Here is a 13,697-nt window from a genome sequence, read left to right as displayed (position 1 = left end):
AGTTTAGGGTTAAAATAAACATTTTGAAAGTTTAGAGATCAAACTATAATAAATTTAAAAGTTTAGAAATGGAATAGAATTAAAACCTATATGTCAACACGATAAAGCATGAAGTCCTTCGGTATCAAACAAAATATACAATCTTTTGTAAATACTTTTTCCTTTAGAGTAAAAAGAAAAAAAATTATAATTTTAGTTAAAGGTTTAAAAATATGTGTCTTTGGTCATTTAAATATTCAAAGTATACATGTTTAGTCCCTAAATTTTATAGAATAAATGCATTTGGTTCTTATATTTTTCATAATGTAACCTTTTAGTATTTGAGTTTTTTAAAATAGATTTAGAAGATCCATATAGTAGTTTTATTATTAATTTTTAAATTATAAAAATAATCTTTAAACCAATTCCTTCTTCTCTCTGAAGCTATTTTTTAAACTTATTTTTTTTAATTCAAATGCCATATAATTATGTGAAGTTATAAAAAACAAAGGACCTTTTAAACTTATTCTTAAAATTTGAAGACTAAAAACATTTTGAAAATTCAGTGATCAGATATACTTATTTTAAGATCTTTGAGGATTAAAAAGCGATGTCATGAGTAAAGATTGAATGCACATATTTTCAAAATTTTGAGACTAAAAGAAGTTTTCTCAAGAGAAAAAAAAAAAAAAAGGAATGAATGAAAATTTTAAATTTTTTTAAAGGAAATTTGGAGGGATGTATGAACAATAGAGATAGGTTCATTTTAGTATTTTTTAAAAAATAAAAATATAACAAATGTTCATAAAAAATTAGATAAGAAAATCCCAAACATAGGTGTCAATGTCACAAACAAACAGACAAATTAAAAGGGGACAAAGGAGAAAATACACTTTTTTTTTTTTTTTTGAAACAAGGAGAAAGTATACTTTTAGTTTTTAGTTTTATTAATGACGTCATAAAGTTGATATATGTATGTATAAAAAGATAATAAAGTTGATTAGTATATTTATTTATCTTTTTTGTAATAAAAGAAGAGGGATTGATTCGGTTAGTTTTGAGATTCAAATTAAATGCCAATTTAATTTGAGTCAAATAATAATAATAATAGTGACAGTAAAATAAATAATAACTATAAATCTTAAATTCAATAAATAAACGCTGCCGCCCCAAACGTTACCCAATTGCCAACGCGGGAACCGGTTCTCTCTTCTTCTTCTCTACGTGCCGGCCTCAACTTCTTTGATATTCCGCCATGGATTCTTCCTTTTCCTGTAAATGTTCGCTCGATTTTCGGTGTTCAGTTTCATCTCAAGCTTCGAGCTACATGCTCTGATCGGAATCTTTGATTTGGAAGAGAAATGGCTTCGAATGGTGGTGGTATTGGCGGTAATGGTTTAAGGTCTTCTTTGAGGTCCGAGAGGCAAGGTGTTCATCATCATATTCCGCTTTCTCCTGCTCATAATAGCTCCTCTTCTTTCTCCATTTCTGCTTCGAAAAGTGTTGGTCATGGACAGAGTCTTAATTCTTCTGTTCGTAATAAAGCGTCTAATGCTTCTCGACGCTCTCTTACTCCTAATTCAAGGTCTCATTCGTTTGACGGCGATGAAGGTCTTGATTTCTGTCACTTTCTATCTCTTTGTGTGTCTGTTTCTTTGCTTGCGCGGTTTGGATGCTTGTCGTGCTGCTCTGTTTCTAAACTGCTTTCGGTTTGATACGTGTTAGGTGCTGTGTTGCTTTTGGAATTTGTTAAGTATGATTTGTTTATTCCGCTTTTTTGTCTTCTCCTTGATGTTATGATGTATTTAGATTCCTGAACGAGTATAAACTGGCACATCTCAGTTTGACTCTGTATGTGCAACTTTATGATGTTGTTTGTCAGTTGAGTGAGCGGATTCTTATCTCTGGAGCCTAAGTACGAAATTGTGATCACGAAGTGAGCCCATAATATAAATAAGATAGTTGAGGGAAGGTAAGCGGCCGGAATGTGTTAGACTCACAGTTCGAAATTGCAATTCTTTTTGTTACTAAACTTTGTTCTATGTATATCCCTGTTCTCTTGTGATGAGCGCAGTACGAGAATGGCTAGCATGCCGGATGTTGAATTAAGAGAAAGACGCTTAAAGAACTTGTAAAGCATACAATGATTATATTTTCTCCGGTACGATCATTTTGGTAGGACTCAGCACTAAAATGATAAAAAAATTGGCGTAATATGATGACTGCTACCTCAATCACTCTGAAGATATTTGATCGACGACCAACAGAGTTTTTGTGTGTTATTGCGATTCAACATTTGTTTAGTGAACTCTGTTGGGCGTTGGGAATTTAAACGTTTAGTGGAAAAAGAGTAAATTATAGTCCACAGAAACTCCACGGAGATAGTCCTTATCCGGAAAAACGATGCTTAAGATAGTCCATGGCATGTGTAAATTCCAATATGAAAACCTATTGGTTTCAGCTTCTTAGTTAAGTGATAAATTCATACCACAAGCAGTTGACTAGTATATTTGTCGATTTAAAGTTTTAGCCTTTTAGGTGAATATCATTATTATTACTTAACATTTAATGTAAATATAACATACAAAAGGCTTAATTTGATTAGGGGTGTTATTTCCTTGTTATATATCAAGTCTTAACCAAACCAGACTGGTTTTACAGTCATCTTAGGATCTTACTCGAATCATCCATCTGTCAATGCTTGAATTGTTTAGCTTCTTTGGTAAATAAATTTTGAAAATGATTTTCCTGCAATTGTGAAGCTAGCATATCTTCTGGATCAATTTTTTTGTTTTGTTTTGTTTTTTTTTGTTTTTGACACATGTACCTTTTGATGATAGATTCTCAGCGGGTGAGAGTGGCTGTTAGAGTTCGACCTAGAAATACTGAGGATCTTCTTTCAGATGCAGATTTTGCTGATTGTGTTGAATTACAACCAGAGGTAATTTGAGCGTTGGTCTCTTTTCATTATTTTAAAACTTTTCAAAAAAAAAAAAAAAAAAAAAAAGAAAAAGAAAAAAGAAAAAAATGAGGTAATTTTCAACATAATTACAAAATAATTTCATGAAAAAGCTTATCTATTCAACATTAAGTTGGAGTTCATACTTTTCGACATGGTCCATGTGCTCCAAGTGTTGTTCTTAATTTATTTTCGTGTTAGCTGTGGTTGTAATGATCTTCTTTATTTCCTATTTATTTATATTCTATTTCACCATGTAGCTGAAGCGGTTGAAATTGAGAAAAAACAACTGGAGTTCTGAGTCATATCGATTTGATGAAGTTTTTACGGAATCTGCTTCTCAAAGGCGTGTATATGAAGTGGTAGCAAAACCTGTTGTTGAGGTTTGTGATTGATAAGCAAAGTCATAGAGAATTCCCCAAATATCATGTTTGATGTGTCGTGTTGTGGTTCAAATGCTGTATACGTGCATGTGATCTTAATTTTCATAGACAATTTCTGGTGTGCTTCCCATATTTGATGGTTCTCCTTGTTGTATAGGTTACTATCATTTCATCTTTCATTCAGTTTGTCTTAAATTGTTTGTGGTTTTTTGTTTACATATGTTTTGTTGTATCCTTTTGCATCTTAGAGCGCTAGTCTCTTTTCATTCCCTTAATGAAAGTTTCTTGATCTTTTCCCAGTTGGTATTTATGTTAATAGGTTTGATGTACTTTTTGCAGAGTGTGCTAAATGGATATAATGGCACAATTATGGCTTACGGTCAAACAGGTACTGGTAAGACTTACACACTTGGAAGGATGGGTAAAGAAGATGCATCTGAGCGTGGTATCATGGTTAGAGCTCTGGAGGACATAATTGCCAATGTATCTCCTACTTCGGATAGCGTGGAAATTTCCTATTTGCAGGTACACATGTGCTTCCATGAATAGTGATTGTCATACTACTTTTGTGAAATTTTCTGATTGTTTTTGTTTCTTGGTACTTTATTTTGTGCACTGGAAACTTTAGTGTCAGTAGATTCTTGCAGCCAATTACTTGGACGAATTGATTTACTCTTTATTTTCTTGAGCTTGCTTTATAGTTCTACTTTTGTTTGGTTAATTTTGGATTGATCTCGACCATTTGAAACTGTTTAGGCAAGACTGGAGAGCTGTAAAATGTTGGAAGAATATATAAAAAAAGCTGATAATATTGGATAGATGAATTCCACAAAGTTGAACAGTAATATATAGATTTATGCAACTAGTCTCAAATCTCCTTTGCTCTTCGTATTCCAACTTTCTATCTTACGAATTTTTTGTCCTTTTCTAATGGTGCAGCATATTCTGTGTGCGTTCTTTTAAGTAAATCTCTAAAAGGTTCAATCTTATAAAAAAAAATTAAAACCAAATATGTTAGCCTAATTATATGCTTAAAAGAAGTCTAAAAGTTCAGTTTTTTTTCCTCTACTATTATTAATTTTTTATTTGCTCATGAACTGAAGTTAAAAGAAAAAGGAGAAGAAAGTCCAAAATCTAGTTTATATGAACAAGCCTGAATCTCTGTGTCTCATACATTTTGGACACAAGCATGTTTCCGTTGCATGCTTAATAGTAATAGCTCTTCTTTGGACAGTCTAAGGGTTTTTTCCAGATGAATAAGAATTTACTGTGCTCTATTTGTTCTCAGTTGTATATGGAATCCATTCAAGATTTGCTTGCTCCTGAAAAGGTTAACATCCCAATTAATGAGGATCCCAAAACTGGAGAAGTATCAGCTCCTGGTGCTACTGTTGTCAAAATTCAAGATATAGATCATTTTTTACAATTACTGGAGATTAGCGAGTCTAATCGCCATGCAGCCAATACAAAAATGAATACAGAAAGTTCGCGAAGTCACGCAATCCTCATGGTTGGTATTCAATAGGATGTTAATATTCATCAATGGTTTCAAATTTTGTTATAATATAAATATTATTTATTAATTCACTTTTCATAGGTTTATGTACGAAGAGCTGTCAGCAAAAGAAATGAAGATATGACTGCTTTCCAAGGGAACGTGAACGACCATGCAATTGATATTCTAGGTGGTAATGGCATACCAATGATTCGGAAAAGCAAGCTGCTGGTTGTTGATCTAGCAGGATCAGAAAGAATAAATAAATCTGGTTTGTTATTTTTTATGGCCAGTACCCAACCCTTGCTTTTCTCCCTTTCTCTTAATGTTATTTGAGTTGGAGAAAAATACCCTTTACATGGTAAGTGACATGAACAACTAGTTTAACTTGTCCTTACTTGTACTTCTTGTTGCAGGAAGTGAAGGTCAGTTACTTGAAGAGGCAAAATTTATTAATCTTTCTCTCACTTCCCTTGGAAAATGTATCAATGCATTGGCAGAAAATAGCACCCATATACCCACCAGAGATTCTAAGCTTACAAGACTTCTTCGTGATTCATTTGGAGGTTCGACTCTGGAAATCTCATCTGCTCTGATTCTCCCATGACCAGTTCTAATAAAGAATATATAGCTACAATATCAAGCATCTACACGAGTTTCTTTTCCTCTCTTTTCCTTTCTTTATTGTTTCACGATGTTATAATCTCCTAGATTTAAATTCACATATTACATTGACAAGTAGATCAGTTGATCGAGCCTAATGTCTTGGTTGGTATACGTCCTTAGCTATTCTATATTCTTTTAAAGAAGAATTATAAGATTGACACTATGTTTGTTTATGTTATGTCCACGAACGTTCTCTTAATTTTCTTATGAACTAATGAAAGTTTAATTCTATTAGGTTCTGCTAGGACTTCTCTCATTATAACAATTGGACCATCTTCAAGATACCATGCAGAAACTGCTAGCACAATAATGTTTGGACAACGTGTGAGTTGGATATGTTAATTGTATATTCTGTTTCATCCCCATACTATAATCATCCGTATTTTTTTAAACCTTTTATAAGGAATAATGCCGGAGGGCTTGTTCCCTCTTCCTGTTGATTTGGATAACATAAGCTTTCATTTCTTCTCTCTCTCTCTCTTTTTCTCTTTTTGTTTTCCGTGATAAAGTTAAAGATTTTTGGTGCTTCAGTCTGAATGTGTAGTGGATGCTGAAAACTGGATTTATAGATTTATGTGGTGTGCTGATCACTTCATACTTTTAAGTAGTGGAATGAAGATCACAGTTAGCCACGACACTTGGTGGAGCAATTTTCCATGAACATAACTATCTCAGAGTTGGCCTTGAAAGTCTCATTTGGATGCTGCAAACATCTATATTCCGTCAATGAGTGGATATGGTGCATTGAATTTGAGATGAAAAAGGCGACTTTTAGATTTTAACATTTAGACAAGATTCTATTATTATTATATCCCCTCAAATCAAGAAGGTAATAGTGTCATTGAAATTAATATCATATATATATATATATTTTTTTTATAAAAGCAGATGACAATTTTATTAATGAGGGTAGAAAGCAGGTTGCGATGGATTCGATAAAAGAACAATAAAAGCAGCCACACTGGAAGTGTCTTTTTATAATTGGGTTTATGATTATCTTTTAGAATCTTCAAATATTTTAAATTTTCAGTTGGCACGTCTTACCTACGCATTTATTTCCTAAATGATTAAATTGTATTGCCTCTGCTACCGTCCTAATCACGAATCAGAATATTTTGCTTCGTTTGTATATTTTATTTCAGGACATTAACTGGCTGCTATTTTTTTTCTTTTATCAGGCAATGAAGATTGTCAACATGATAAAACTTAAAGAAGAATTTGATTATGAAAGTTTATGCCGGAAGCTTGAAAATCAAGTAGACACTCTCACTGCAGAAGCTGATAGGCAACAAAAGTTAAGAGAAAATGAGAAATATAAACTGGAAAAAGAGCTAAGGGATTGTCAAGCCTCCTTTGCTGAAGCAGAAAATAGTTTAATTACAAGGTCTGAGGTAGCCATCTCTCCTCTTGAACACTTCTTTTAAGTTCCTTTTTCGTACCAGTATTTCATTTTCAATATGGATTTAAAATTCTATGTTATTTCAAGGGTTTTCTCTAGTTCCTGTGTTGAGAATCTTGTTCTGATGATGTTTATTTCAGTTTCTAGAGAAGGAGAATATGCGAATGGAAAAGGAGATGACAGATTTATTAACCGAGTTGAACCGTCAAAGAGATCACAATGACCTAATGCGTGATAAAGTTAGTCATCTGGAAATGAGTTTAGAACACAGTAAGGTATTATCAATCCTGATAAATAATATACTTCTTTTTAAACATTTTCATTTTGAGACCACTTATCTTTTTGTTTAATGAACTCATGATGCTACATTGTTTTATGAAGTATATTCTGAACCTAGCGTGTGATGATGGTGTAAGTTATTATCTAATAACTAAAAAGATAAAAACAAGTAATTATTGGCTTATTAAGTCTAGCCACAAGGGTGGTCAGTAGGGCTAGTTGAAAGACGATTACTTTCAGTAGTCTTATGCTAGATAATCTCATGTTCAAGCCTTTACTTTTTCAATTACTTTTACATGATTTGTGATGGCCGATTGAGTTTGGGATACGCTGCATTTTATAATTAATGTTATGCTTCCTAAAAAGATTAATTTCTTGTCTGGTCTTCACTTCTGCTTGCTACAACATATATAATTAATGATCCACGATGAGCACCTGGCTTCTCTCTGTAGTCCTCATAATGAGCTAAGCTTGGTCCGGCCAGCTTTCAATTCTATTATTTTCATTAATTTTGGTCCCAATTTTTCTCCTAACTCTTTAGTCACTAGTTTTGATCCAGTCAGCTTTTCCTCCACTTTCTTATCTCTTTTTTTTATCAGTAACATATGGTTCCTTAACCCAATTAATGGGTGTGGGGGTGGGGGGGAAGGGGAAAGAATAAATTAAACTGAAACATATAATCCTTTATATGGTTCTTAATCTTTACTTTATATAGAAACTAGCTCAATGTCCAACTATTCTACTAGACCCTTATACTGGAAATAGTGGCTTATAGGAGGGGATATACTTTTCTTTGCACCAAAGAGGTTATGAGAATAATGGTCTCTTTTTATGTACTGGCAGCAACATCAACTTGAAAACTACTCGTATCAGAAAGTTTTGGCCGATACTACTCAAATGTATGAGAAGAATATAGCAGATTTGAAGAAACAGCTGGAAGTTGAGCATGCTCGTTCTGTAAGTGGCAAGGAAGAGTTAGAAGTTATGAAGAAAATCTTGTCTGATCACAAAAAGTCGATTCAGGTCAGTAAATTGATCAGTTATAGATAGTTGGTGGTGGAACTGGAAGCCTTGCCTTTTCTTTACTTTCTTTAGCTATATCTTCATCGTTGCTATTTGACCATCTGAGTATTGTATTATTATTGTGAATTTGGAATCGGAGCTAAATACTACTGCTAGTTTTATATGTTGTTGCAGCTCTTAGTCGCAAAGTTTATTTGCTTGCTAGTGTAGGCAGTTTTCTGATTATGTTTTGATCGATTTTGTTTGATACTTATTATTATATTTTTTTGGTTTCCACTTGTTTATAAATGTTCTTGAAATTTTATGCTTCCATTGAAATTGGAAAATAGGTGGTTTGAACTATTTATTACCTTTTTTTTTTTTCTAAAAAAAGAAAAACGAAAGAAGTGTTGCTACATACATGGAATTATTTGACCACTTACAGTTGCTTGATGACATGTCATTGTTTGTTATCTTCTTTAACTTCCTCTCCTTCCCCCTTTATTGAGACTGTAGTTGGCCTTGGTGCTTAACGTTGAAGCAGTAATGTAAAAGATTGATTTTCGTTACTTTTAATTCATTGGTAGTGTCCAGTAGATTTATTCTTCTTCTTTGTGGTGCATAGCATCATGAAACAGAAAATTCAGCGTATAAGAAGGCGCTTGCAGAAACCACTCAGAGATATGAGAAGAAAATGGCAGAACTAACGAAACAATTAGAGGATAAGAATGCTCACGTTGAAGTTATAGAAGAACAGCTACATTCGGCAAAGAGCTGCTTAAGTAATCATCAAAATTCAATGCAGGTTAACTTCTTTAAAGATGTATCTGAAAGTTAGTTAACTTTATTATTTGACCTTTAGTTAACATCATTACAGCTTCGTAAAGCATTTTATTTCCATCTCTCTGTCCCCCTGATGAATTGACATTTCATATAAAATATGATTCTGAATCGATACTCGACTCAAGAACAAGCACCCTACTTCATTTGAATGTCACAATCCAGTTTAAAGTGACCCAGTCATCTTTCTACGATTTTGTAATCTAATTATAGTGTTAGAAAACTTCGGTTGAAGCCTCTTATACCCTTCTGCATTACTAGGTTTTTGTTGAGCCTAAATATATTAGGTTTCATTTTTTTGTAAGTGTTACTAGTCGCAGCCTAGGGGAAACTATATACTTGAGACCAAATTCTTCTTGCACTCATCATTTTCCTACTCACTTGTTTTGTTGGATGTATGAGCAGGAAGAAATCGAAGAACTCAAGGAAAAGTTAAGACGTTCATGCCAGTCGCATGAGGTCACTCTCACTGAATTTCAATCCTTGAAGTCAGAGCACAAAAATCTAGTGGAAGAGAAGGTATGCTAGGGTAACTCGTAGCAACTTATTGTTAATGAGTTGTTTACAAATCCTTGTATTTTTAGGAAAAACTGAAGGAAGAACTTTATATCACGAGGCAAAAACTTCTATCAGAAGAGAAGCAGAGGAAGACTGTTGAAAATGAATTGGTTCAAATAAAAAGGACTGTACCAATGAGTGAGAATGATTTTGAGGTAAATTTTGTCATGCACTTCCCCTTTATCAAAATCGTTCTAGTTTTTGATGGTCTTCTGTTATGATTAATTGATCCCAGGATAAGAAATCGTATATGAAGGATAATATACACAGAGAACCCTCCAACATGGGAACTCTCATGGGTTTTCATAAGACGGGTCAATTGAAAGAGACCAATTCCGGTCAACGTGCAACAATTGCAAAAATATGTGAAGAAAGTAAGAGATTGTTAGTAGACTTGAATTTTCATAAATATGAAAATTGCTATGGACTTGTACAAGATTCAAAAACCTTTTTCTTTTAATCTGAATTGAAATTTTAAAATATCCTAATGGAAGTTCATTGGCTTCGATATCCAGTTGGTCTTCAGAAGATTTTACAATTGCTGACTTCTGAAGACTCTGATGTCCAAGTCCATGCTGTGAAAGTGGTGGCCAATCTTGCTGCTGAAGGTGTGCATCGTCTCTCCCATAATTTATGGGTCTCTTCATCTTTTTTGATGTAGGATCCTCAACGTGCCTCTAAAAAATTTTCGGTTCACCACTCTTTGAGTCAGATTCCAAATTTTTTTAGACCAAATACATGTTTTGCTAATGAGCTCTAATACCATCTTAGTTTTGAGATAGTATCAATATCCTTTTTATTCAATATGTAAAGTAGGTTTTCTTAAATAGGAGAGAACTTAGGACGATAAAGACTAAATATTTCACAAATAATACTTTATTGTGTCCATATGGTTTGTCAAATTTTACTTTAAAGGGAATGTGTTTACCCCCTCAATGTATGGCTCTTTCCGCTCTCACTGCATAATTCATTAGAAGTTGGGTCTGATGGTTTTTATCGATTTCAGATTCAAATCAGGAAAAAATCGTAGATGAAGGTGGCTTGGATGCTTTACTCATGCTACTGCAATCATCTAGAAATATGACAATTCTCAGAGTGGCTTCGGGAGCTATTGCCAATTTAGCAATGAATGGTAAGCTCGGCGACTTGGAACAAAAAACTTGTAGAATTGTTTCATAATCTCCTTCGATCCTTTTTATTTATTTATTTATTTTTTTTGTTGCATTTTTCTTCTTTTTTGCCCCTTCAACATAATTGATCTTCATAAATCATACACAAAAGTAGCCATATGCTATTGTAATATTTTAAACCAAGTAATTCATAAATGCACTAACAATTTTCAATTTTTTTGGGGACTTCACTCAGAGAGGAATCAAGCCGTAATAATGAGCAAAGGGGGTGGGCAGCTATTGGCAAGAACAGCATCCAGAACAGACGATCCCCAAACTCTTCGCATGGTTGCTGGTGCCCTTGCTAATTTATGTGGAAATGGTAATAATCCACCTTGCCCAACTTTCAGAATTGGAAAGTCAGATTTGGAAATGTTTTGAAGCCTGGATTTAATTATTCTGTTTAATTCGCCCTATGGCCTATGTGAAAATCAGTTTGATTTTATCAGTTTTCGGAACAACCAAGAACCAGACCAAACTGATTGGTTTCACAAAGAAGGGATCCAAATCGATGTCTAATAAAGAATAAAATCAACTTATTGGTTTGTATATGGTTAGGTTTATTTATCAGTTTGGTTTTTTGGTAGATCTCTCTTTTTTTCTTCCAATTTTTCATATTTATTTTCTCTTTTATTTTGAATGGGTCATTTTTACTATTTTCAAATTAAAGTGGGGTCTATTTCTTTTTCTATAGATTGAAATCGGACATTTTTGTTTTATTTTTCTTTTTTTGATTTTTTTAACTCAAAGGACCTTGAGGTTAGAGTTTATTTTTAAGATTATATATACCTACCCATGGTTTGGTCCGGTTTTGACTTGTTTTTTCAATCAAAAACCAGTTTGAACTAATAATTTTTTCTTTCTTCAAATACAAACTAAGATGTCCAATTTTTTATTAAAAAACTAAACCAAAGCAAACCAGTGAATTGGTTTTTTTTTTTTTTTGGCACTTCTAGTCCTGATACAATAGTACACTTTTTTTTCCCATCGTGAATCAATGCTCTAATATAATATTTTCAGGTTACTATGTTAGAGATTTCATAAAATTTGATTCTGAAATTTTCGCTGAACAGAAAAGTTGCACAAGATGCTAAAGGATGATGGAGGTATTAAAGCTCTACTGGAAATGGTTACAAGCGGCAATAATGATGTTATTGCGCAAGTTGCAAGGGGAATGGCAAATTTTGCCAAATGTGAATCCAGGGGAATTGTTCAAGGTTTTTACCATATGTTTTTGCTGATGTAATTAATTCTTGTCAAACACAAATATCTGCTGCCCTTTCACCATACTAAATTTTCCATTGCTTGCTGCAGGACGCAAGAAAGGCCGTTCTCTGCTAATGGAGGATGGTGCCCTTACATGGTTAATCAACAATTCTCATACTAGTTCTGCATCAACTCGGCGCCATATCGAGCTTGCCTTGTGTCATTTGGCACAAAACGGTAAAGATTCAAACCTCTTATTTTTTGGTCAAGAGTACAACACATGAAGTTATCCAAAGAAATCTCCTACTTATCCATCCTAATTTCACATACTCAATTCAAATTATGTTTTTGAAATTTGAACTTTTTTCCTCCAAATTTTTTACTATGATTATCACATTTTTTCTTAAGAAACATTTGAGTTCTCAATCAAAATTTGGAAAAAAAAAGTTTTTATTATTTATTTATTTTTATTTAGGTCTGGTTAGTTTTTTGAAATTTAAACTTTTTTCCTCCAAATTTTTTACTATAATTATCACATTTTTCTAAGAAAAATTGTTTTTATTATTTATTTAGTTTTATTTAGGTCTTGTTTGGTAACCATTTGATTTTAATTTGTTGTTTTTGAAAAATTAAGCATATAAATTCTCATTTCATCTCAAAAATTTTTTGATTTATTTTATTATCTATTTTTTACCATTGTTTTAAAAAATCAAGCTAAAATTTGAAAACTAAAAGAATAGTTTTTAAAAATATGTTTTTGGAATTTAGAATTTAGCTAAGAATTGTAAAGAAAGATACATATCATCGTAAGAAATTGACATTAATGGGAAGCATGTTCAATTTTCAAAAAAAAAAAAAAACAAAAAATGTGGTCTTAGTTTTAAATTTTGATTTAGCTTTCAAAACATTGGTAGAAAGTGGATAACAAGATAATGAAACTTTTTGACTGAAGTAGTATTTCTAAATTTAGCTTTCAAAAATAAAAAATAAAAGAAACTAAACCATTATCCAATGGAATCATAACTATACCTATTATATTATATATGAGCAGAGGAAAATGCAGCAGATTTTATAAGCAGTGAGGGAGTGAAAGAGTTGGAGCGAATATCACGGGAATCTAATAAAGAGGATATCCGTAACTTAGCGAGGAAGATGCTGCGGCAAAATCCCACATTTCATGCTCATTAGGTAGCAGCAAATAGCAAGATCACAAGATGTACAGCTTTTAAATGTTGCCCTTTGTTTTTCAAACATCGTAAATCCGTCTGTACCATCTCTCATTCCACAACAGTATCCCGTGTTTTAGCAGGGCCAATCATTTCCACAAGGATGCCAACTGCAGTAATGTAATGTGTAAACATTTTTCGTTGTAAAAAAAAATAATAATCAATTTTTATTCATTTCGATCAACTTAGACCAGCTGCTAAAATGAGTTTGGCTCGATGGTCATTCACATGATTTTCTACTTTAAAAGTTGGAGGTTCAATCTTTCATTTCCATAGAACTTAGACAGGTAAAATTGTATCAACTTATTTTTAAACTTTTGATCATTATTGTATTTTTTTAAATTTTAAATTAGACTTTAGGAGATATATTTGATGAACCGTTTTGTGAATTAATCACTTGGTTTTTGTTGACATTCGTGTTTCTAAGAAACTTCTACATTCATTAGTCTTTTTTCAAGAAATATTTAGAATTAGTTTGAAAAGTCGTCGATGAATATGGCAGACACTAAGGTTAGAATGGATAAGATTCAAACTCT

General features: G+C 32.7%; 1 protein-coding gene across 1 annotated transcript; it reads left to right on the top strand.

Annotated features, from left to right (window-relative positions):
• The first annotated feature begins 1,140 nt into the window (after positions 1-1,140).
• Positions 1,141-13,345, top strand: MRH2 (Armadillo/beta-catenin repeat family protein / kinesin motor family protein). The gene is made up of 21 exons (XM_039029589.2): positions 1,141-1,590; positions 2,820-2,920; positions 3,199-3,321; positions 3,661-3,846; positions 4,610-4,831; positions 4,919-5,087; positions 5,233-5,382; positions 5,718-5,806; positions 6,661-6,873; positions 7,022-7,156; positions 8,004-8,183; positions 8,788-8,967; positions 9,408-9,521; positions 9,587-9,715; positions 9,796-9,934; positions 10,076-10,168; positions 10,567-10,692; positions 10,926-11,051; positions 11,803-11,946; positions 12,044-12,172; positions 12,987-13,345. Exons 1-21 carry the CDS (start codon positions 1,341-1,343, stop codon positions 13,121-13,123), a joined length of 3,135 nt encoding a protein of 1,044 aa, XP_038885517.1. The 5' UTR covers positions 1,141-1,340; the 3' UTR covers positions 13,124-13,345.
• The last annotated feature ends 352 nt before the right edge of the window (positions 13,346-13,697 follow it).

The sequence above is a fragment of the Benincasa hispida genome, chromosome 4, assembly GCF_027475165.1.
Source record: "Benincasa hispida cultivar pf3 chromosome 4, pf3_genome.v1.1, whole genome shotgun sequence".
Taxonomy (NCBI): Eukaryota; Viridiplantae; Streptophyta; class Magnoliopsida; order Cucurbitales; family Cucurbitaceae; genus Benincasa; species Benincasa hispida.
Note: the sequence above shows the minus strand (reverse complement) of the source record. Positions and strands in the feature narration are given on the sequence as shown.

Coding starts and splice junctions, on each gene's coding strand:
- MRH2 (XM_039029589.2), top strand. CDS start 1,341: ATGGCTTCGAATGGTGGTGGTATTGGCGGTAATGGTTTAAGGTCTTCT. Junction 5,383..5,717: donor TCTTCGTGATTCATTTGGAG/GTTCGACTCTGG, acceptor TAATTCTATTAG/GTTCTGCTAGGACTTCTCTC. Junction 9,522..9,586: donor AAAATCTAGTGGAAGAGAAG/GTATGCTAGGGT, acceptor TTGTATTTTTAG/GAAAAACTGAAGGAAGAACT.